This window comes from Monodelphis domestica, chromosome 3 (assembly GCF_027887165.1).
Source record: "Monodelphis domestica isolate mMonDom1 chromosome 3, mMonDom1.pri, whole genome shotgun sequence".
NCBI classification, from domain to species: Eukaryota; Metazoa; Chordata; class Mammalia; order Didelphimorphia; family Didelphidae; genus Monodelphis; species Monodelphis domestica.
In genome coordinates this window covers 483103195-483125743 of record NC_077229.1, presented here as the reverse complement: position 1 = coordinate 483125743, position 22549 = coordinate 483103195, and the positions used below count along the sequence as shown (strand labels likewise).

Sequence of the window (22549 nt, the reverse complement as noted above, 5' to 3'; positions counted from 1 at the left end):
AGAGACAGGAGGTCCTAGGTTCAAATCTGCCCTTGGACACTTCTCAGTTGTGTGACCCTGAACAAGTCACTTTACCCCCATTGCCTAGCCCTTACCACTCTTCTGCCTTGGAACCAATACTGTGTATTGGCTCCAAGACAAAAGGTTTTAAAAAAAAAGAATAGCTAAGTTATTCACAATTGTTCATCATACAATATTACTGTTATTGTGGGAAATGCTCTCCTGGTTCAGTTCACTTCACTCTGAATCAGTTCATGTAAGATTTTCCAGGTTTTTCTGGAATTATCTTGCTTATCATTTCTCATTGCACAATAGTATTCCATTACAAACATATACCAGAACATATTTAACCATTCCCTAACTGATGGACCTACTAGTGGCATTGTTGGATCAAAAGGTATGCATAGTTTTAAAATCCTTTGTGCTGGGTAGCTCAGTGGATTGAGAGCCAGGCCTAGAGACAGGAGGTCCTAGGTTCAAATCTGGCCTCAGACACTTCCCAGCTGTGTGACCCTGGGCAAGTCACTTGACCCCCATTGCCTAGCCCTTACCACTCTTCTGCTTTGGAACCAATACACAGTATTGACTACAAGACAGAAGGTATGAGTTTTAAAAAAAAAAACCTTTGGGCACAGTTCCAAATTGTTTCCAGAATGATTTGAGCAATTCATAATTTTGAAAACTGTGCATTAATGTCCCAATTATTCTACACTCTCTCCAACATTTATAATTTTTCTTTTCTGTCATATTAGTCAATCTGATAGGTATGAGGTGCTTACCTTAGGGTTGTTTTAATTTGTAATTCCCTAATCAATAGTGATTTAGACCCAAAAGAGATAATAAGGAAAAATACTTGTACAAAAATATTCATAGATGCACTCTTTCTGGGTGGCAAAAAAATTAGAAAACAAAGGGTTGTCCCTCGATTGGGGAATGACTAAACAAACTGTGGTATATGATGGTGATGAAATACTATTGTGCTGTAAGGAATGATGAACAGGATGATTTCAGAAAGAATTGGGAGAACATTGTACCCAGAAAGTAAAACACTGTGGAACAATCCAATGTAATAGGCTTTGCTAATGCAACAAGCCAGAATACTCCTGAAGGATTTATGGGAAAGAATGCTAACCACATTGTGAGAAAGAACTATGGGAGTAGAAATGCAAAAGAAAAACATATGACATCACTTATCACATGTATATTGGAGCATGTGATTTGGAGTATGTGATTTGGAGTTTAGGCTTTAAAAGATCATTCTGTAGCAAAAATGAATAATATGGAAATAGTGATAACATTTGTATAACCCAGTAGAATTGCTTGTCAGCTCTGGGAGTGGAGAAGGACTAGGGGAGGGAAAGAAGATGAATCATGTAAACATGGAAAAATATTTAAAAATTTTAAAGAGTGATTTAGAGCATTTTTTCATATGACTATAGATAGCCTTGATTTCTTCATCTGAAAACTGCTCATTTATATCCCTTCATCATTTATCAGTTGGAGAATAACTTGTATTATAATTTTTGCTCAGTTTTCTACATAACTGAGAAGTAAGGATTTTATTAGAGATGCTTGCTGTAAAAAAAAAAAAACAGCTTTCTGCTTCTATTCTAGTCTTAGTTGCATTGGTTTCAAAAACTTTTAATTTAACATTATCAAAATTATCTATTTTATATATTATAATGCTCTCTATCTCTTGTTTATACATAAATTCTATGCTTATCCATAGATTTGATAGGCAAATCATTCTGTGCTCCCCTAATTTGCTTATAGTAGCACCCTTTATGTCTAAACCTTATCTTGGTATTCAGTGTGAGATGTTTGTCCATACCTATTTTCTGCCATTCCTTTTTCCAGTTTTCCAAATAGGTTTTACCAAATAGTGATTTCTTATTGCAAAGTTTGGCACTAAATTAGGGAACAGATGAACAGTGGACTGAGAGTCAGGCCAAGAGATGGAAGGTTCTGGGCTCAAATCTCAGATACTTCCCAGCTGTGTGACCCTGCAAAAGTTACTTAACTCCCCACTGCCTAGTCCTTACTGCTTTTCTGGCTTAGAACCAATACACAGTATTGATTATAAGATATGAAGAATGGTTTACAAAAACAAAGCAAAACACTGTTACTGTGGTTGTTTGCTACTATACATTGTGTAGCTAATTTATTCCACTGATCTACTGCTCTGTTTCTTAGCCAATACAATTGTTTTGGTGATTGACTCTATGATAAGTTTGAGATCTGGTACTGCTAGGCCAACTTCTCACATCTTATTTTCATTAATTCCCTTGATATTCTTGATCTTTTGTTCTTCCAGAAGAATTTTTCTAGATTCATAAAATAATCTTTGGGCAATTCAATCAGTACAGCCCTGAATAACCAGATTAATGAACTAAGGTAGAATTATAATTTTTGTTATATTGGCTTAGCAAACCTATGAGTGATTAATGTTTTTATAATTTTTTAGATCTGTTATCAAACAGTCAAAGGAAGAAATCAAGGCTATCAACAATTATATGAAAAATTATATGAAAAAATGTTCTAAAATACTCTTGACTAAAGAAATGCAAATTAAAACAACTCTGAGGTATCTCCTCACACTTATCAGATTGGCCAATATGACAGTAAAGGAAAGTGATAAATGTTGGAAGGGATGTGGCAAAATTAGGACACCAATGCATTGTTGGTGTAGTTGTGAACTGATCCAGCCATTCTAGAAGACTATGGCCAAAGGGCTACAAAATTGTGCATACCTGTATACCAAAGAGATCATAAAAAAGGAGAATGACCTACTTTTACAAAAATATTTATAACAGCCTTTTTTGTGGTGGCAAAGAATTGGAAACCGAATGACTGTCCATCAAATGGGGAATGGCTGAACGAACTGGGGTATATGTTGGTGATGAAATCCTATTGTGCTATAAGGAATAATAAGCAGAATGATTTCAGAAAAAGCTGGAAAGATCTACATGAACTGATGCAGAGTGAAATAAGCAGAACTGGGAGAACACTGTATACAATAACAGCAATGTTGTATGATGATCAACTGTGGCTTAGCTACTTTCAGCAAAATAATGAATGATCCAGGACAACTCTGAGGGATTTATGACAAAGAATGCCATCCACTCCAGAGAAAGAACTGTAGGAGTCAGATGCAAATCAAAGCATACTATCTTTTACTTTAGTTTATTTATGGTTTTATTTGCGGGTTTTGGTTTTTTATGAGTATTCTCTTAAAACAATGACCAATATGGAAGTATGTCTTGTATGATAATTGCTTACCATCCCCAAAAGAGGGGAGGGAAAGAAGGAAGGGAGACAACTTGAATCTTATAATTTATATTATATGCAATTAGGAAAATAAAATATTTTTAAATAAATAAAATCAATTGTTTAGATCTAACTTTATTTATGTGACTTTCATTTTTCTGGCAATTTCTACCAATTGAACTCCAACATATCCTTCAAATGGTACTCCTCTATGGTACTTTCCCTGATTCAAATAACCAAAAGTAATCTTGCTCCCTTCTGTACATGTATTTATATCTCTCTTATGTACTTAACATAGTCCAACTTAGATTTTAAGTGGGCTTTGGAATCAGAAAACCTATGTTTGAATACACAAAGTCACAGGCCAGAACATGAAATTAATTTCCATCAAAAACAAGGTCTTGTATAAGAGCTGATCTACATCAAGCACTAAAGAGTAAGGCTGTGATGCAAGACAAGTTGTCTGCATGCTAGTTGAAATTGCAATAACAATTGTGATCTCAAGTGTTCCGTAAGGACTTTCCAAAAACTAGCAGGTGTACTGATTTATTTTCTTTCAGACAGTGTTGCATGCAGATTTGATTATTTCATATGATGGTAATCATGTTCAAAAGTGACCCTGAATATATACACACAACCAAATAATCCTGCCTGCCAGCATACATGTTAAGTCCTTTCATGGGTATAGTAGATACTAAACCAGATAAAAAAGCTGAATGTATTAAAGTCTTTTCTTTCAGTTTGTTTTACTTCCACATTTGACTTTCAAAATAAGCAATAAAAAAAAACAAACAGAACTTTGAAAGTTACATATTGATTTATTAAATACTTTTTAAATTTATTAAATATTTTTTAAAACATACATAAAAGATTTCCAGGTTCATATACAATCTTTTTTCTGTTCTGTGTGCCTAAAGAAGAGCTCTAATATATGCTCAGTTCAGAATAAAAAATTGATTAAGAAAAGAAACCAAAGTAAATAATATATCAAAATTAAAATAAAATCTCAATAATCTTCTACATATTACTTACCTTCTTTGCCGATTCTGAGAAAAGAACTCCATTATTTCCAATAATTCCCACTGGATAGCCGAATATTCTAGCAAATCCTAAAAAAAAAATGGATGGTATTTATTTTTTGATAACATACTGAAATATGTACACATTTCTAAATGAAAAAAAGTTTATAATTTAAAAGGCATTGCTCAATGGTACAGTTGATGTGGAAGGGGCAGCATGGCATAGTTATTGTTGTTCAACATATGGTCCTGACGCTGAGGACCACAGCACACCAATGCTGTGCAGGGGGTTTTCTTGGCAAAAGTAGTAGAGTATTTACCCATTCCTTTCTCCAGGGGAATTAGGCAAACAAAGGTTAAGCAACTTGCCTGAGTCATATAGGTAATATCTGACGCTAGATTTGAACTCAGAACTTCCTGACTCCAGAGTCAAGGCCCTATCTATTGAGCCACCTTGCTGCCTCCAAGGCAGATTAAGTGACTTGTCCAAGGTCACACAGCTACCAAATGTCTGAGAAATAGTAAACAGAGCCATAGATTCCAAGTCAGAAAGACCAGGTTCAAGCCTCATCTCTGCTACATACTTACTATATAAGGTTTCATTGTAATTCTCTCAGGCTATTTTCTCTAAGACTAGAAATTGCAAAGAAGGTGAAAATCTGCAGCCCCTGCAATTTCCTCACCAGAACTCCCTGTATTAATGTAATCACAGGACTAGTCCCCAGCAAAAGTCAATGTCACATTTTTATTACCCATATTTTTAAAGTTTTTCTCAGTTTTAGTTTTATGGGGCTTTTTTTAATAACCATGTTACTTGGGGGGGATAATCCATTTGTAATATAATATAATATAATATAATATAATATAATATAATATAATATAATATAATATAATATAATATAATATAATATAATATAATATAATATAATATAATATAATATAATATAATATAATATAATATAATATGAAAACTCTTAACTAGCTGATTTAGATAAACCATGCTGGTTTGATATTAAAATAAATATGGTTCTTGAAAAGGCAATCTACATTCATCCTCTTCATTTCAGTACTTGCCTGGAAAGCAGTTTAATCAATGACATCATTAAAGTATTTTTCCTATCCAAAGGGCCTACTCAGGAGGTTGGCCTGAAAAAGTTAGTGGAAAGTCAAGCTTGGTAAGAAACAAATTTACCCCAAGAAAAGGAATCTAGCAGAGAGGTGATTCACTGAAGGGAAAATCTTGCTCAGAGGTTATTATGAAGCATTGCTTCAGGCTAAAAACCAAACTTAAGCAAAATTAAACTAAAAAACAAACACAAAACACACACTGTGTTTGTCTCTCTCTCTCAGAAATATCATATTTACTTTTCAGATTGTGTTCTTTGCCCAGGGTATACAGCTTATCTACCATACACATCGACACCCTAAGGAGATCTGATGGGCAGGTAGCCCCAGCCTCTTTCTTCCCCTCCTTCCTAACTCTTGCTCAAGAAAGTCATCCAACCGCAGATGGTTCCTATATCCATTGACTCTATGGATTCGAATATTTCAATAAAATGAAAGGCAAACACACCCAGGATGCTATCAGAGTGATTTTGGAATCCACTTTATACTCCAGATACTTTGAAGAAAATATAAAGATTTAGTTTTACTTCTCATCTCCAAAACAGGGAAATTTCTATATATTTGCCCCTCATGTATACCTGTGACTAAAGTATCTCCATAGAGGGCTTTAAATTCATCAAATCTGCTTCCATCCACAATCCTAGCAATTACCTATAAAAAGAAAAGACAAAACTTTTATGATACTAAAATTTTCTTAAATTGTATTCAGATTATTTTTAAGTGAGAAAGGAAAAAAGAGTCACAATGAAATCATCATTTTCCCAGATTCGTTGCACCTTCCATAGTCTAGTTGCCCTATGACTAGAGCTTCATCTTGCACATTCAAGGTACTCCAACCATTTTTTTAAAACCCTTACCTTCTGTCTTAGAATCAATACTGTGCATGGCAGTAAAGGCTAAGCAATAGGAGTTACATGACTTTCAACATATAGGAAATCTCTGAAGTCAGATTTAAACCCAGAACTTCCTGTATCTGGGCCCACCTGCCTGCATTTAAAAATTTATCAGAGATCCTCAGGCAATATCAGTTCCTGGATGCACTAGCCTCAACCAACTTTTATGGAACTAATCCACACTCCAAACCCATTACATAATCTCTGCTCCAGTAAAATAGGATTCACATCACCCAGAATTTCTTTCACTCCCAACCTTTTGCTCACATCATTCTCTATGACTGAAGTACTATCCCTGTGCCCATTCTCCATTTAATGCAACCTTGCCCAAGCTTCATGGCCTCATTTAATAAAAGAAAGATAACTGAACTTGTTCCTAAGGAACATATCATCTAGTAAAATGTATACAAAGGACTACAAAACATGAAATATGAGTTCATGAACAAGATGAAAATGGAGAAAGAGATGATTTTTGGTTGCCAGCAATAAGGAGGTGGCCTTTTGGACTAGACCATGAAGCACAGACAGCAATGCACTAGATGGAGAATGGGCAAAAGGAGAGCACTCCAGCCATAGAGAACAATGTGAGAAAAAAATCAGAGGAGTGGGAAATCCAAGGTTTAATCAAAATGGCAATTTGCTACTCAGGGGCACAGGATAAAGCACTCTATAAACAGACCTGAGTCATAGGAAAAATGCTCCCTCAAACTGACTTTTTAAGACAAATTGAGAAGGAAGGAGGAGACAACTTGAAATGCAAGGCCTAGCAGGACCAAGCCACAGACCATAGGACACTAGTCCCTGGGGATTGTAATGAGAAGGAATTTGGAGCAGAGAGGAGAAGGTGTAGGAAGAGATTCCTTTGTCAAGGAAAGGAAACTGGCAGGTTCCTATTTTAAGGAATATACATTTTGGGGGTAACTACACTAGGACCTAAACTCAGCTCTTCCTAAATTTATGGGAATATAAGTGCTATCAGCTATTGTTCTCATTTAAAGTCCATAAAAGTCCTTAGGATAGATTATAGAAAATCCTACTTCTATTTATTTTTAAGATGAATCTATCTTGAATCTTTGTAATAATGTTGTTATGAGAGAAATTAGTTATAAAAATAAAGTATGACACTAAATATTATATGATATATGTACAGATTGAAAAAGTCGATCTATATTACAGAAAATTTAGATACTGACCTGTAGCTTTGGCAACATCTGAAATATAGTTTAAAATATAACCTCTTTTAATGACACAGAGACATTTCCTACCATTTGCCAAAACAGCAACACTCAAGGAAAGAAAAAACAAACTTTTGAAAACTATAACTGTTGTATTATCTCTAATAACAATTGAAAACTAAAGATCTACGTAGGAATACACCAAGCTATTCTTGTCCCCAGCCCCAGCCTCCCAAGTACCTGCCAAACAATAGCCCAAAAGTTTAAAAACATTTTCCTTCTTTTCTGCCTTCAGATGTATAACTATATTTTAAAATGCTATTATTTCTCTTACAAGAATTTACTTTTTTTTGTTCATTTAGATAGGTTATATTATAGTTTATGCTTCAATCTAAACCCATATCTAAGTCAGGAATGCAGATGCCTGTGATGCCTAAGGCTAATGGGACACAAATCCAGGAGTTCTGAGCTGCAGTCAGGCTCAAGTCTACTGGGTGCCCACACTAAGTCCAAGCACCAAGAAGATGAGTTCTTCAGAGGGAGGAGGATGTCAGCCTCCTTAAGGAGGGGAGAATCAGAGAGCATATTATAAATGGAGTAGATCATTCCATGACAATCAATTGTGGGTTTGTATCTATGAGTGCTTCTAGCCCAAGCAAGATAAGGTGATCAAAAAGAAAAAGCCATACCTCTCGGATATCAAAGTTCCTCTTGAGGTTATCTCCAACTATTCCATATAACTCATCTATAGGAAATAAAGGCTCTTCAGAAGGTTCTACTGTCACCTACAATAATTTAGTAGAGTTGTATTAACTAAAACTCAATTTAATTAAATTCAACAAATATCTGTTAGGCACTAACAGGACATAACCACTATATTATACCATACCATACCAAGAGTACAAGGAATCATGCTAGGTTCTAGAGATACAAAGACAAAAAATTTTTAAATCCCTGCCTACAAGAAGCTTATATTCTACTAGGAGAATGCAATATGTACACAAGTAATGAAATATAGAGTAATACAAAATAATTTTAAGGAGGAGAGAGTGCTAAATGGAAGGATGAAGAGAGGTTTCCTTAGTAAGTGATACCTGAACTATACTTTGAAAGAACATAAGGAAAACAGACACTTTTGATTGATGTTGCCATCAACCTAACAGCCTAAAGAGGACAATAAAATATTTTCTGGTTAAAATGTAGTTTGTATTCAGAAAGCTTAAGGTAGCTGTACCCACATACTACAACAATGTAAATGAAAGGAATAACAAAAGAAAGTCAAACTTTGAATCAATGTAATAAACAATGTTGGTCCAAATTTCCTTTCAGTAGAGAGGAAGACTATGATAGCAAAATGTTACATATACTTTCAGATACAGCCACTGTATCATCTGAATTTCCTACCTTTTGTAACAAGGGAAAGTTCACTGTTTGAGAGTGGAAATTCAGGGATAATATCCAGATGGGATGACTGTAGAAACAAAAGGCATCAATAAAACTCATTTTTAAAATAAAAAATCATATACTCACTTCTAATTTCTTATTATAGTTTAGACTCCTCACAATTTTCCTTGCCAAGTGAAGTGCATGACTATCATCCAAAGCATAGTGATCAGTTACTCCAGATTTCCTACAGAATAAAATGACAATAGGAAAGAAAAAAAGAATTAAACATTTTACCATGGCACATCTTTCCCCATCTAAAGTAAAGTGTCAAAATTAAGGATAATGAATACTTGAATAGGAATAAATGAAATAAGAGTTATTAGAGGGATTTTTTAGATATGACTAATTTTATAATGTGTTTAGAGTTCCTGGAGGAACTGGAATACTTGAAAGGTATAGAATGATGACTCCCTGAGCTAGAGATCTGTAATGCAAGTCTGGCTCTAAGAAGCTAAACTCCAGTCATTGTACTCAGAATCAAAGCCAGCCAATTTGGTCAAAATTGCCAAGTCTGGGTCCTTAAGGAACCCTGGTCTACTACATTTGCCCAAACTTGTTCAGCTCCTATTACAGCTACCCCACCAAAACAAAAGTGAATTATCATGGACTGATACTGAAATACATAATGGAATGTATGTAATGAGATAATACTATTATGGGTTAGGGTTACCTTGGATCTTTTGGGTAGAGAATGAGTAATGAGAGGGGCAGTTAGTTGGAATAAAAAGTCAATTGTGTTGGATCAGGTTGTGTTAGTGAGACAGTTCTGATTCCTGTAGCTGTGGTGCCCACATGAGCAATAAAGAATACATAAGAGGGGGCAACTGAGTAGCTCAGTGGATTGAGAGCCAGGCCTAGAGATGAGAGGTCCTAAATTCAAATCTGACCTCAGACACTTCCCAGCTCTGTGATCCTGGGCAAGTCACTTGACCCCCATGGCCAAGCCCTTACCACTCTTCTGCCTTGGAACCAACACACAGTATTGATTCCAAGATGGAAGGTAAGGGTTTTTATTAAAAAAAGAAAAGAATACATAACTTTGGCATACAATATACAATTAATATTCATACATCTAACTTTTACAACTTCAAGGGCATTTTTGCAATTTTATTAATATCCTCATTTTCACTTTCACATTGGTAACCAAGCACATTCACAGCTTTACACATTAGAGAAAAAGATTAGAAGATTGAAATCTATGGAGTAACTGGCATCTTATTAAATACTTTACTGCTTTTGTTCACCCTACTCTTGTAAAGAGCTCCCTGTGAATTCATCGCATATTTTCATTGTTTTAAAACTCAACTTTTTGTGTTGTAATTATGCCCCCACAGCATAGTATAAGTCATTTGGACTCTCTGGTGATGTTAAAATTGGGGCATCTTCCAATAGCAGTGACTAAAGTCCCAGAAACCTCTCCCTTGATTTTTGGAGGTTGGCAAATGCAGAAAGGCTTACAGCAATATATTATGCAGTATAACACTCTCACACTGCCATCTGAAAGTGAAAGGTAAGATTCAGTTAAAAAGTTTTCATTTTAAGAATTTTATTTGCTCATGTTTTGCGTGATAATACATGTATAACCCAGATTGAATTGCTTGCCAGCTCCAGGAAGAGAGAAAGAAGAAGGGAGGGGTGGAAATTTGTTATTAAAATAAGGTAAAAATGGAAAGTAAAAAAAAAGAATTTTATTTGCTATGCCATATATGTGGTACTATAAATTTCTTGTGTTATGAAAAGTGAATGTTATATGAAGTCACTGGTTTTTCAATTGTTACATTAGCCCAAAAGATCAGAGAATTCTAAAAAGTTGCTAGTAAGAAAAAAATTTATTTTGTGTACTGCATTTTATGGGTTATTTTGTGGTTGTATTGTGTTTGGAATGGTACATATTATCAAAAGTAATGTTTTGTTACAATGTATTGTATGCAGAAACACTGTTACATAATTACTCTAATTTCATGTGTATTTTCAGTGAACTCTAGCAAAAGATTACAATTTTTGGTGGTCATGGGAACCTAACCCCTATTTCCCATAGGTTCAGTGAATCCATATTCACGTATTTTTTTACTTTTGCACTGTTTTCTAGGAATGTTTCCCCAGCAAAAGTTGAAGATTGACTGTAGTACCTTTCTCATGACTCAAACTATTTAAGAGATAGAATGTAAGTTACATGGGGAAAGGGGATTGTTTCATTTTTGTCTATTATACAGCACCTAGCAAAGTGCATGGCATATATTAAATGCTTAATAAATACTTGTTGGTTAACTGGTTGAAGTGACAGATAATTGGAATACTGGTTGGAGGGCTATCTTACCTTAAAAATACTACCTTCTCTAATTTACATAGAATAATGTATATGAAAGTAAAAGTGTTATGTTATTACTCTAATATTCTTATGAAGTAGACACAGTAGCAGATCCCCTCTTAACCAATGGGAAAACTAAGACAAAAGTTATTTAAGATTATATAGGAAATGACAGATTAGGGAGTAGCATCCAAGTTTTCTCTGTAGGATCTTGTGCAATATGATATACAGCTTTACATTTAGGGGCCTTTAAAAACTGATCAACCCATGGCTTGCTTATTAGGGGAGGGGATGAATAGATTAGGAATGAATGAATACATTAAGAGACAAATTTGATATAACAACAAAAGGTAACAAGATTTTATTTGTTTCCTTAAAAAACCTAATCATCCTAGGTGCCTCAAACATAAATCTGGATTTGCTTTACTGAGGCTTATTGTTTAAAATTCCAGTTACAGAAGATATATCACCATTATTTAGGAAATAACAATAAAATATATTTGGGACTAAGAAAAATTCTAGTAAAATATACCAAGAGGAATCTGTGCCTTCCAAGAGACTATAGGAGAACCCTTCCTAAGATATTCCATTGCAATTAAGATATCTTTTTTGCCTTAAAAGAATAGCTGAAAGAGTCAACATCAATGGGAAACTATAACAATCTGTCCTGCGGTTGTTATATAATTTTAACCTGTGGGTGATAACTTGAGAAGGAGAAGGGAGACTGAAGGAAATAGGTGAATAATAATGACTCCAAGACAAAAGGTTAAAAAGAATGGGGAGAGGCACTATCTCCTTAATGTTTTCCCTTGGATTATTAATTAAAGGGAAACCTGAGAAATAAGAAAACATGTGGGGAGTAAGAACTCCTTGATGCCTCCTATAGATGAGAGAGTCTGAGCATTAATAGGAGGCATGGGGCGAGAGCATCGCAAGGAAAGCTAAATATCAGCAGGAAAAAGGTTAAGACGGTGAGATTCTGAAGATCCAGGGAAGTAAGAGAGAGATTAGCACTTGTTCCCCAGTATTTATTGGAGGTTTTAGGAATGTGGATTGGGAGGAGATCAACCAATACAGTAACATGGCATAGGTCTTAACATTGATTGAATTGACAATGAGGAGATCAAAGAGGTGGAGATTAATCCAACCCCTGCTTTGCAAATGAATGTACTCCAAGCCAAGGCAGGTGGCTGTCAAGGCCCAGCCCATGAATTTGCCCGTCCTATGCTAGTGCTTCGGACTGTCCCTTTCCATACAATGAACATCACATAATCTGACCATGTGTTTGGTAAATGAATATATATGCAATATATCAATCATACTTCCCAGATGCTAACATGCCTGGTATGCTACAGAAACTGTAGTATTTTCAGACTATTTATTTAAGTTCCTGTTTTAATAGTTTGTAATTTCAGACTCATTGGTACCTCATCCATCCTCAAGACTGATGTAGTAAAGTCTCCCCCCCCAAAAAAAAGATTCTCTCTGTGTAGTTGAAAAAAATATATCAAAAAGGCATACTTAATTCTTTTTTGCATACTATGAGCACCATCATATTATCAGAAGTTTAAATCCTGATAACAATTAATCCGTAAGTAGGCTGCTCTAACATGCTTTTTTACAACACATGCCTGCAAAACTGTTACACAAATAGCCTATGATTATTGAATCACTACAGATGTACAAAGAAATCACTTTCAAATCAAAGTGTCAAATACATGTTTGCAAAGTTTCCTTACTATTTATCAGTGCTTTATGGAGGAAGAAAGACTTGGAAAGACTGAAATATTCTATTCTGAATTTTCACCCAAGCCATTCAGTCACCCTTTTTGTGGGTGGTGACTGACAGGCAAGCAGAAATATGTAGCTCAAAAGCAGAAATATAAACAACACAATGCTCAAAGTGTTGAAGTCTGCCAAAATCAGTTTGTCATTTTTAAAAGATAACCCTTCTCCAATTCAGAAGCATCTCACTCAAACGTACCAAAATGCCCATCTCCCTAGGATCTGGAACCCCTTTAACAGAAGGGAGTAAGAGCAATAGAAGAGGTGATGGGGACTGTAGTAGTCATAGTTTATTATTTTATGTTAAAAAAATAGTAACACTTATAAAAAGCTTTCCCAAAATCTCAATTATTATCTCAAAAAAACATTGAAGTAACAAGCACTATCACACCATACAGATGAGGAAAATAGAGAACACAGCCAGAATCCCAACATCATTTTCATACTATCTCTTCCCTGCTCAAGAACCTAAAATAATACCCATGTTGCCTCTCAGATCAAATACATTCATTCCATAAACATTTAGTAAGCACCTACCACTATGATAAGCATAGAAAATACAAAAACAGTCTCAGCTCTGAAGGAGCATTGAAGAAAAACAGTATGAAAAATTCCACTGAAGAAAACAATATGAAGAAAGGTAAGTAAAGACAAATTGATATACAAAATAAAGGCAAACACTTTTCATGGAGAGAAAAGTATAACTGGAGAATCAAAATAGGCCTCACACAAGCTGATACAAATGATACAAAGTTGAGTTTTCAAGATAGTCAAGGATTCTAGTAATTAGAGATGAAGAAGTACATTCCAAGTATTGGGGACACCGGTGCAAAGGTATGGAACCAGGAGATGAATTTTCCAGTATGAGGATAGTAAATGGGTTAATAAAGTGAGAAATTTTGTCTTCAAAAATCCTTTACTTAATACTATTTTTATTGCATTATGGTCAATAAACAACCCATTTTAATACTTCTTTTCTGCATTTGTTTGTAAAGCTATTATGCCCTAATATATGATCTTTTGTAAAGATGCTGTACATGTGATCACCAGAAATCTATCAAATAAAATTTTGTAACATTTTATAAAGGTCTTCAATGCTTTCCTTATTTTTTTTAATTTGTCTAAGTCTGAAAGAAGAACATGGAATGCTCCAACTATTGCAGTTTTACCATCTATTTTTCCCTTTAAATCAAACACTGTGTAAAAGAAAGAAATATACAAGAAGGCAGGAAAGATAGGTTTGGGCCAGGTTCTAAATGGTTTATCTAAATGTCAAAAAAATGACAAGTCGACATTTTTCCTGGAGGCAAATGAGAGCCACTGAACTCCTTAAGCAAGAAAATGACCTGGAAATATTTGAACATGAGGAATGAATGTCACTTTGGCATCTATATGAAGGCTAGACTAGTAAAGAAGAATCTAAGCCTCTCATATCTAAACTAGCTACCATATCTAACTTTTATTATCTTTCAAAAAGTGAAGGAATTAACAAGGGAAATTGCTATTTAGGATCTTTCTCACCAAAGAACTCTGCTTTTTAAATTTTTATTTTGTTTATTATGTAGATACACAAATTATATGAATCTTGAAAGAGAAATTATTAATTCATTTAAATAATTATCAAAGGAGAAAAAACTGAGACATAGTCTGGCAAACACCCTATATTTCTGGAGAATAGATACTAAGGGATTAAAGACAAGACAGGTTCAGATCTCATGACCTAAAATTCCATAGAGAAAGTTACTCCTAGATAGCTTGAAAGTTCTCAGAAATGATTTTGTTTCTGGGGGGAGTGAGAGAGAAGAAAGAGAATGGGTCTCTCTGTATTTTATACAAGCTGGAAGTACAGCAGCTACTCATGGGCTTCATTCCAATGCTAAGTTGCTCCACTTTTCCAACCTGGACTGTTTCAGACCACCTTAGGGGAACCTAGTGCCCCTCCACTCCAAGGTACTTGCCATACTGGTGCTAGACACCTGATGGGCTTTAAGTCCTAATGCAACTCAGTCCAAGTGATCCACCAGCCCCCACCACCCCACCAGCAAGGACCACCAAAACCAGACTCAAGAATGAGATTTTAAAGATAAAAATAATTTCAATGAGGAGGAAAGGGAAGAATTTTTTTAAAATTCCTCCTATATTTATTTAACTGTACTGACACCACTCTTAAAAACAAAACTTTCTTCCTAGTGTATCTACATTCTTTTTTTAATTAATTTTTATTTTTAAATATTTTTCCATGTTTACATGATTCATTTTCTTTCCTTCCCCTCTTTTTTCTCCCCTCCCAGAACCGACAAGCAATTCCACTGGGTTGTACAAATGTTATCACTTGATACCTATTTCCATATTATTTGTTTTGGGTATAGAGTAATCTTTTAAAGTCAAATCATATACTCATAAATACATGTGATAAGTGATGTCATATGTTTTTCTTCTACATTTATACTCAAAGGGAAGAATTATTTAGAGACCAATGTGGATAAACAGGGAATTCAATGATCAATTTAGATTTTTAAGACACGTACAGGGCCCAGATCAAATTGCTTACCATCTCTGAGTAGGGGGAGGGAAAAGAGGGAAGGAGACAGTTTGTATTTTATAATTTTAGAAAATCTATGTTGAACATTATTATTATATGTAACTGGGAAAATAAAATGTCTTTGCAATAAAAAAAAAGAAACTGATGAGCTCATAAGGGAGAGAGAGGAGGGTTCAAGAAAGAAACCTGTGCAAAGCAGATAGGACATGGATGGTGGTCCAACAAAAGGGGCCTGAAAGGAAACATAGGATTCAGAAAATCAGGAGAGGAAAGTGTCAGGAAAGCTAGAGGAGAGAGAGTATCTAAAATAGGAAGTCCAACAGCAGATATACTAAACTTGCCAAGAGTAGTTTGCAAAACTCCTAAAGGGCTTCCCCATTCGGATTAAAATGTTCAGAAAATGCTTATTAAAATAAACAAGAATACAATACCAAAAAAAAGAGACAAGTACAGAAGATGGAGGAAAGGGCAAGTAACTAAGGATGGCATGGTCCTATAAGAACAGTGTTAGGATCATTAAAGCTCAAAATGAGCTGAGATTGCTGAGGAATTATACTTTCCTATTCCCTGTCAAAGTCCCATCATCCTTCCAATCATCTAGGTTCAACCTTAATGGCATCCTTCACTCCTCACTCTCACTAACCCATATATCCAATCAGTCACTAAATACTGTCATTTCTGCCTCTCTCTCTCTCTCACCAACATTTGCTTCCTGCTACTCAAACAGCTATCACCCTCATTCAGGCTTTCACAATCTCAACTATTTCAATGGTCTTCTAAATGGTCTCCCAACTCCAGTACAAACTCCACACATTTGGCAAGATAATTTCCCTTAAAGGCTGAGCTGACTATATTACTCACCTTTACTCAGTAAATTCCAGTAGTTTCCTATTACTCTAGTATTAAATATAAACTATTGCATTTAGCATTTATTATATCCCCTGGCAACCTACCTTTCCTATGTTTCCAACCTTATTACACATTATTCCCCTTATGTGTGAGAAGCCAAACTGGCCTTCTTACTCTGGCTCACACATAGCACTTCCTCCATCATTTTCATGCCTTGGATTAGCTGCTCCCCAATGCTTGGAATGAACTTCTTTCCTCACCTCCATCTGGAAGCTCTAGTTTCCTTCAAGGTTTAGCTCAATTACCACATGAAGCTCTTCCTGATCCTCCAGCTGCTAGTGCCTTCCTCCCCCTAAAAATGATCTTGGACCTATTTTGGATATCTATGTATGCACTTGCCTTTCCTGGCTAAACTGTAAGTTCCATGAGCAGATTATTTCACTTTTGTCTCTATTCCTAGCATAGGGCACAGAGTAAATGAGCTAATGCTTTTTCACTGATTCTTTGAAAACAGCAAAATGTTATTTCAACTATACTTGGAATGGGAGGATAAAAAAAAACAGGAACACTGCTCAAAGTAGATAAGATGATCATAAGAGAGAAATGAGAGAAGGAAGGAAAAACTACTCAAATGTTATTTTGGTCCTATTTTATCTGCCAATAAAAAAAATTTGGACTAGAAAGACAAAAACAGCAAATTTAGAACCAAAACCCAAAACGTGCAGAAAATGAAAGATAATACCTAGTTACTCTTGAAGAATTCAAGTCACCAGACTCAGACAAATTTTATCACAGAATATTGCAGGGGAAAAGCAGGCAAATGAAATTGCTGAGGCATCATCAATGATCTTATGAAAACTGTGGAGAACAGAAGAGGTATTATGGGACCTGGGATAACATACTCCATATTCCATTGGACCCTAAAGTTGCTAACTTGAATGATGACAAGAGGATGAGTACTGAGACCACAAGAACTCCTTTTATTTGATTAATGCATCTTTGACTATCAGGCAGAACTAGTGAATAGTATATGCCTTTGCGTCTACCCTGGTACCATTCTTGCATCTCTTGTTCACAGAATGACAAATCAGCAGTATTATTTCTACTGCAAAGGATGTGACAACGGAGTCCTACTCCACTAAAAATCTCTATGATTCATTTCAGATGAAGAAATCAAACTATAAGTAATCACATGAAAAAGTGTTCTAAATCCCTCCTGATGAGAGAAATACAAATCAAAACAACTCACACCTAGCAGATTGGCCAATATGACAGTAAAGGAACTGATTCCAACCATTATGGAGGCCAATATGGAATTATGCCCAATGGGCTTTAAAAGATTACATGCCCTTTGATCTAGTTTGTACCCCAAAGAGATAAAAAAAAATTACAAAAATATTTATAGCTGTGCTTTGTGTGACTATTGGATTTGGCTCTCCCCTGATTGTAACAATGAAGGTACTTAGCTCTTCCCTGAGTGTGAAGATTTAAATTGTAACTCATGTCTATTTTTAGATTTTAATTCCCATAAGTGTAAACACCCTACTTAAAAAGTTAAGTATGGAGACCTGCCTATTTTTAGATTCAATCACAAAAAGTACAAATATGATACTTAAAAGTTAAGTATGAAAATCTGCCTATTTAGATCTAATCACCAAAAGTGCAAATATCCCACTTAATCATGAAGTAGGAGGTCTGTGACTCACGTGTGCGATAGTGGGTAATGAATCAGATGACTAACTGCTTTCTGGGCAGTCCAAGCGCAGAGCATCAGTTGTGATTGGTAGATATAAAATTAGGGGAAGACACAGGAAGTGACACAAGAGAAAATGTCTTTAAAAGGGCTGTCACTTCCTGTGAGAGACAATTCTTCATTTTTGGAAGTGGAGACAAGAGGAATTCTTCATGCTTTGAATTGAGGCTGGTGAAGAAGGGCAGAAAGATCTGCTGACTAGACTGACACGTGGTGAGTAAAAAAGCTGGCTCTTTCCTGAATATTTTATGAAGAGACTAGCCTCAGGAGAGACTTCCCCAGGTCCTAGGCTTTGCTGAGGCCAGCTAAGAATCAACTCTCCTTGTCCTGGTTTTGAGCCAGGGGCTGGAAATAAATTACTTAGTGTTTAGGCTATGTGAATCTTAAAACTACTCAGATTCTACTTTAGAAGATTTGATTAAGCTATTCCCCATTTTTAACAATGAAGATACTTGATCAGGAATGTATTGGGAACTTTTAAAATTACTCCACCCTACTCAGACAGTGCCTTAGGGGAAGATAAAGTTATAAACTCCTGATTGAACAATGAAAGTCCCCAACTCACACCTTATAGTAAAGCCAAAACCTTAAGCTAGGTCTATTTTTAAATTTAATACAAACGAGTGCTAAGTACCTATAAAGGTTAAATTAGTACCTAAAAGGTCAAGCAACTTACAAAAGGCAAGCTTAACAAAAGAAGTGTGAAGTACTCAGAGAATTTAATCTAACCAGAAAAGGTGAGAACCAAAGAAGATGAGAACTAAGAATGGGCAGTCCTGGGAAAAAGTGTCTACTGTGATTGGTAGATGTGAAATTTTAAGGGAGGTGACATAAGAGAAAATTTCTTTAAAAGGAAGGGGTAAAAGGTAATTTAGTAGTTGGAGTTCAGAGTTGAAGTGAGGGACATTTGAATGGAGTTGGCAATTGAATTCAGTTTGGAGAGGATTTCAGTTCGGAGGGAAAGAACCCAGCTTGGAGATGATCTTGTGGTGAGTGATAAAGACTGACTTGCTCTCCCTTAGGCTCAGGCCTAGGCCAATTTGGCCTAGGCTGTTTTTCTACTGCTTGGCTCAGCCTGAGCCAGAGCAATTAATTAACTAACTAACTAACTAACTCTCTCTTTCTTTCTCTCTCTCTCTCTCTCTCTCTCTCTCTCTCTCTCTCCTCTCTTTCTCTTTCTCTCCTTCCCTTAATTCCTTCATTTATATTAATTAAAATCTCCATAAATCCCCAGCTGACTTGGATATTTTTCATATTTTGGGAATTTCCCATGGCGACCACTCTTTTTGGATTTTAAGTCAAAACACTAAAAATTATCTTTACAGTTTGGCCCAAACCTTTACAGTTTGGCATTTACAGTTTTTAACAGCTAAATATCTTACCTTATCCTCTCTCTGATTTCTTACTTCACTCTACATTTTGTAATAAAATTGTAAATAAAATCTCTTTGGAATTAATTAGATTCCTGGTGACCAAACTCTTAAATAATCAAGTCTAACCCTTTAAAAAATAACCCCATTCATCCCTTACATGGCAAAAGATTGGAAAACAAGGGGATGTCCCTCAATTGTGGAATGGCTGAACAAATTGTGGTATATGATGGTGATGGAATACTATTGTGCTATAAGGAATGATGAACTGCTTGATTTCTATATGAACTAGAAAGACCTCCATAAACTGATGTGGAGTAAAATGAGCAGAACCATTGTACACAGAAAGTGAAACACTGTGGGATGATCAAATGTAATAGACTCTGCTACTAATAGCAATGCAATGATCAAGAGCAATCCTGTGGAACTTATGAAAAAAAAAATGATATCCAGAGCTAGAGAAAGAACTGTGGGAGTAGAAATGCAGAAGAAAAACATATGATTCATCACTTGGTTATCACTTATATGATTTGGGGTTATGGATTCTAAAAGATAACTTTTATAAATATGAATAATATGGAAATGGGTTTTAGACAGTAATACATGTATAAACCAGTGGAATTGCTTGTCAGCTCCAGGAGGCGGGAGAGAAGAGGAGAGAGAACATGAATCAAATAACCATGGAAAAATATTCTAAATAAAAATAAAATAATTTTTTAAAATCTCTATGACTCAGAAAAGTAACCTGGTCCAACAAACTAGGTGACCAGTGGAACATTCTTTCCCTTTCTCTTTCTTCTACCCTCTTTCCAAACCACAGGCAGCCCAAACTCCATGAGGCAGCCAAGCAGAAGAATAGATGCTCTCACCATTTGGATGAGCTTGGGAGTCACCAATTCTAGTTCATACAATGAGAGAAAGGGCCACTAGGAAATACCATCTCTCTGCCACTGCACTAATGCACATGAGCTTTATCATGTCATCTCCCTCAGTGCCCTCCAAACACTGGATAACTGTCAGATGTCTTGCTGATGTACCCTGAGGACTCCTAAACTTTGCCATTTGTCTTGTCACTTTACCCTTTGAATTTCTGGCCCTTTCCATCCTATTGCCCCTCATCTCTTGCCAAATCTCAACTCTAGATTGCTCCTTCCATCCACCAATGGAGGGATTCATATATTTGTGCTAATTGAGTTCACTAAAAATTGATGTTACATAATCTCAATTTGGCCCTCACTGCTTTATGCCAATCCTTTCACACTTATAAATGACTCTAACTAAGCATCTATTCCAAACTTTTCTTCTAGACTCAAGTTCACCACCACTTCCTCTAAGCAGTCTCATTAAATACTCCACTGAAAAAAATCACCTCACCATTATTCCCTATTATATTTGCAAATGTCAAACCTTCTCAAGGAGCTCACAGTCTAATAATGGAGAGAGCAAACAACTATGTGCAAACAGAATATATATACAGAAAGATGTGTGTGTGTGTGTGTTAAATTGGAAATAATCAATAGAGAAAAGGCACTAGCATTACAGGGGATCAGGAAAGGCTTCTTACAGAAAGTGAGATCTTAGCTGGGACATTCAAGATGTCAGGGAAATAAGGATGCAGATATAAGGAAGAAGAGAATTGCAGGCATGAAGTTAATAAAAATATCTGAAGAAAGGAGATTGACTTTGTATAAGAAACAGAAAGGAGGCCCATGATATTGGATCTAAGAATACATGGAGGGTATGTCAGGTATAAGAAAACTAGAAAGGCAAGATGGGGCCAAGTTATAAAGGGCCTTGAACACCAACCACAGGATTTTATATTTGATCTAGAAATGATAGGGAACCAATGGAAATTACTGAATAGGGGCATAACATCAGATCAGCATTTTGGGAATATTTATTTGACACCTGAGTGGAGAACAGTCCAGAGTAGAATGAGACTATCCAAATGCTATCATCTAGATAAAGCTATCACTTGTTTGGTTTTTTTTTGCTACATCTTTTATTCCCTTTCCTCTTAAAAGAGCTGCAAGTCCTACAGAACAAGTATATTAGGGAAAGAAGAGGGTTTAGTGGACCTGTCAGAGAGCCTGATGTTATGCTCGATCAATGGTAAGAGAATTCTTTCCCCTCTGGCTACATACAATAGGCAGGTTGATCTCCTTGAGGATGCAGATCTAATAGCATCAGAATTTGGCTTTAAACACAATCAGAAGGCAGATGTACACCCATCTGTTATGGAAGAATGGCTGGCACTTAGTTGGAATCATTTTTTTAACAAGTTCTAAGTTTCACCTGCAATGCAAGTCAGCACCTCCAAGGTCCTCAGCTGATACCTCTTCACCAGTTGCTGCTTTAACCTAAGAGAGCAAAGGATTAGTATATTATTAGTACATGAGATTTCATCTTCAATGGAAGATTTTGCCCATAAAAGAGTATATACAATGTTCCCCCAAGATGACTGTATTCTAACCTAAATACAGCTATTAACCTCCTTCCTACTGGGCTCAAGAATCCCAAATTATATATGTCAATTCTGAAAAAAGATGAATCTTTGGAAAATGGAAAAGGTTATAAGGTGGTAGAAGTTGTAGATTTTCTCCTCTGAAGAGGTGCTAACATAGAATAAACACCTAGCTAATCAAAGGCATTTAAAGACAATTCTGCCTATAAGACTGTAGTAGTTCTCTCTCAACATGAATCAGGTTCAGAAATCCACATAATCAGTTTCAGATGTTTATACTGAAAAAGAGGTATATACCTTGACATGGTCTACCACATATCTGTGTTGTTTCTTTATGTTCATCACATCCTTTTAGGGAAAAGTAAAAAGAATAAAGAGGTATCCCAAGTTCTCTGAACTAAAAATGTCCCACAAATAACATTTGGCTGGGTTTTTTTTTTGACCCAAGATCCATTCTTATATGATCCTAAAACTGTTAACCAATGTGAAATACTTCATTTAATCTAAGATTTACCTGAAAAACAAACAAATTAATCTAAAACCACAATCTCAA

General features: G+C 35.5%; 1 protein-coding gene across 1 annotated transcript in view; it reads right to left on the bottom strand.

Annotated features, from left to right (window-relative positions):
- The window catches only part of MCCC2 (methylcrotonyl-CoA carboxylase subunit 2), a 93955-nt gene that overhangs the window by 27495 nt on the left and 43911 nt on the right, over positions 1 to 22549 (bottom strand). Inside the window, exons 8-12 of the mRNA XM_007486501.3 lie at positions 21828 to 21892; positions 9010 to 9109; positions 8169 to 8264; positions 5990 to 6062; positions 4300 to 4376 (exon numbers count right to left, since the gene is read on the bottom strand). Coding sequence (XP_007486563.1) covers positions 4300 to 4376; positions 5990 to 6062; positions 8169 to 8264; positions 9010 to 9109; positions 21828 to 21892 — 411 coding nt within the window. The remainder of the gene's footprint in view (positions 1 to 4299; positions 4377 to 5989; positions 6063 to 8168; positions 8265 to 9009; positions 9110 to 21827; positions 21893 to 22549) is intronic.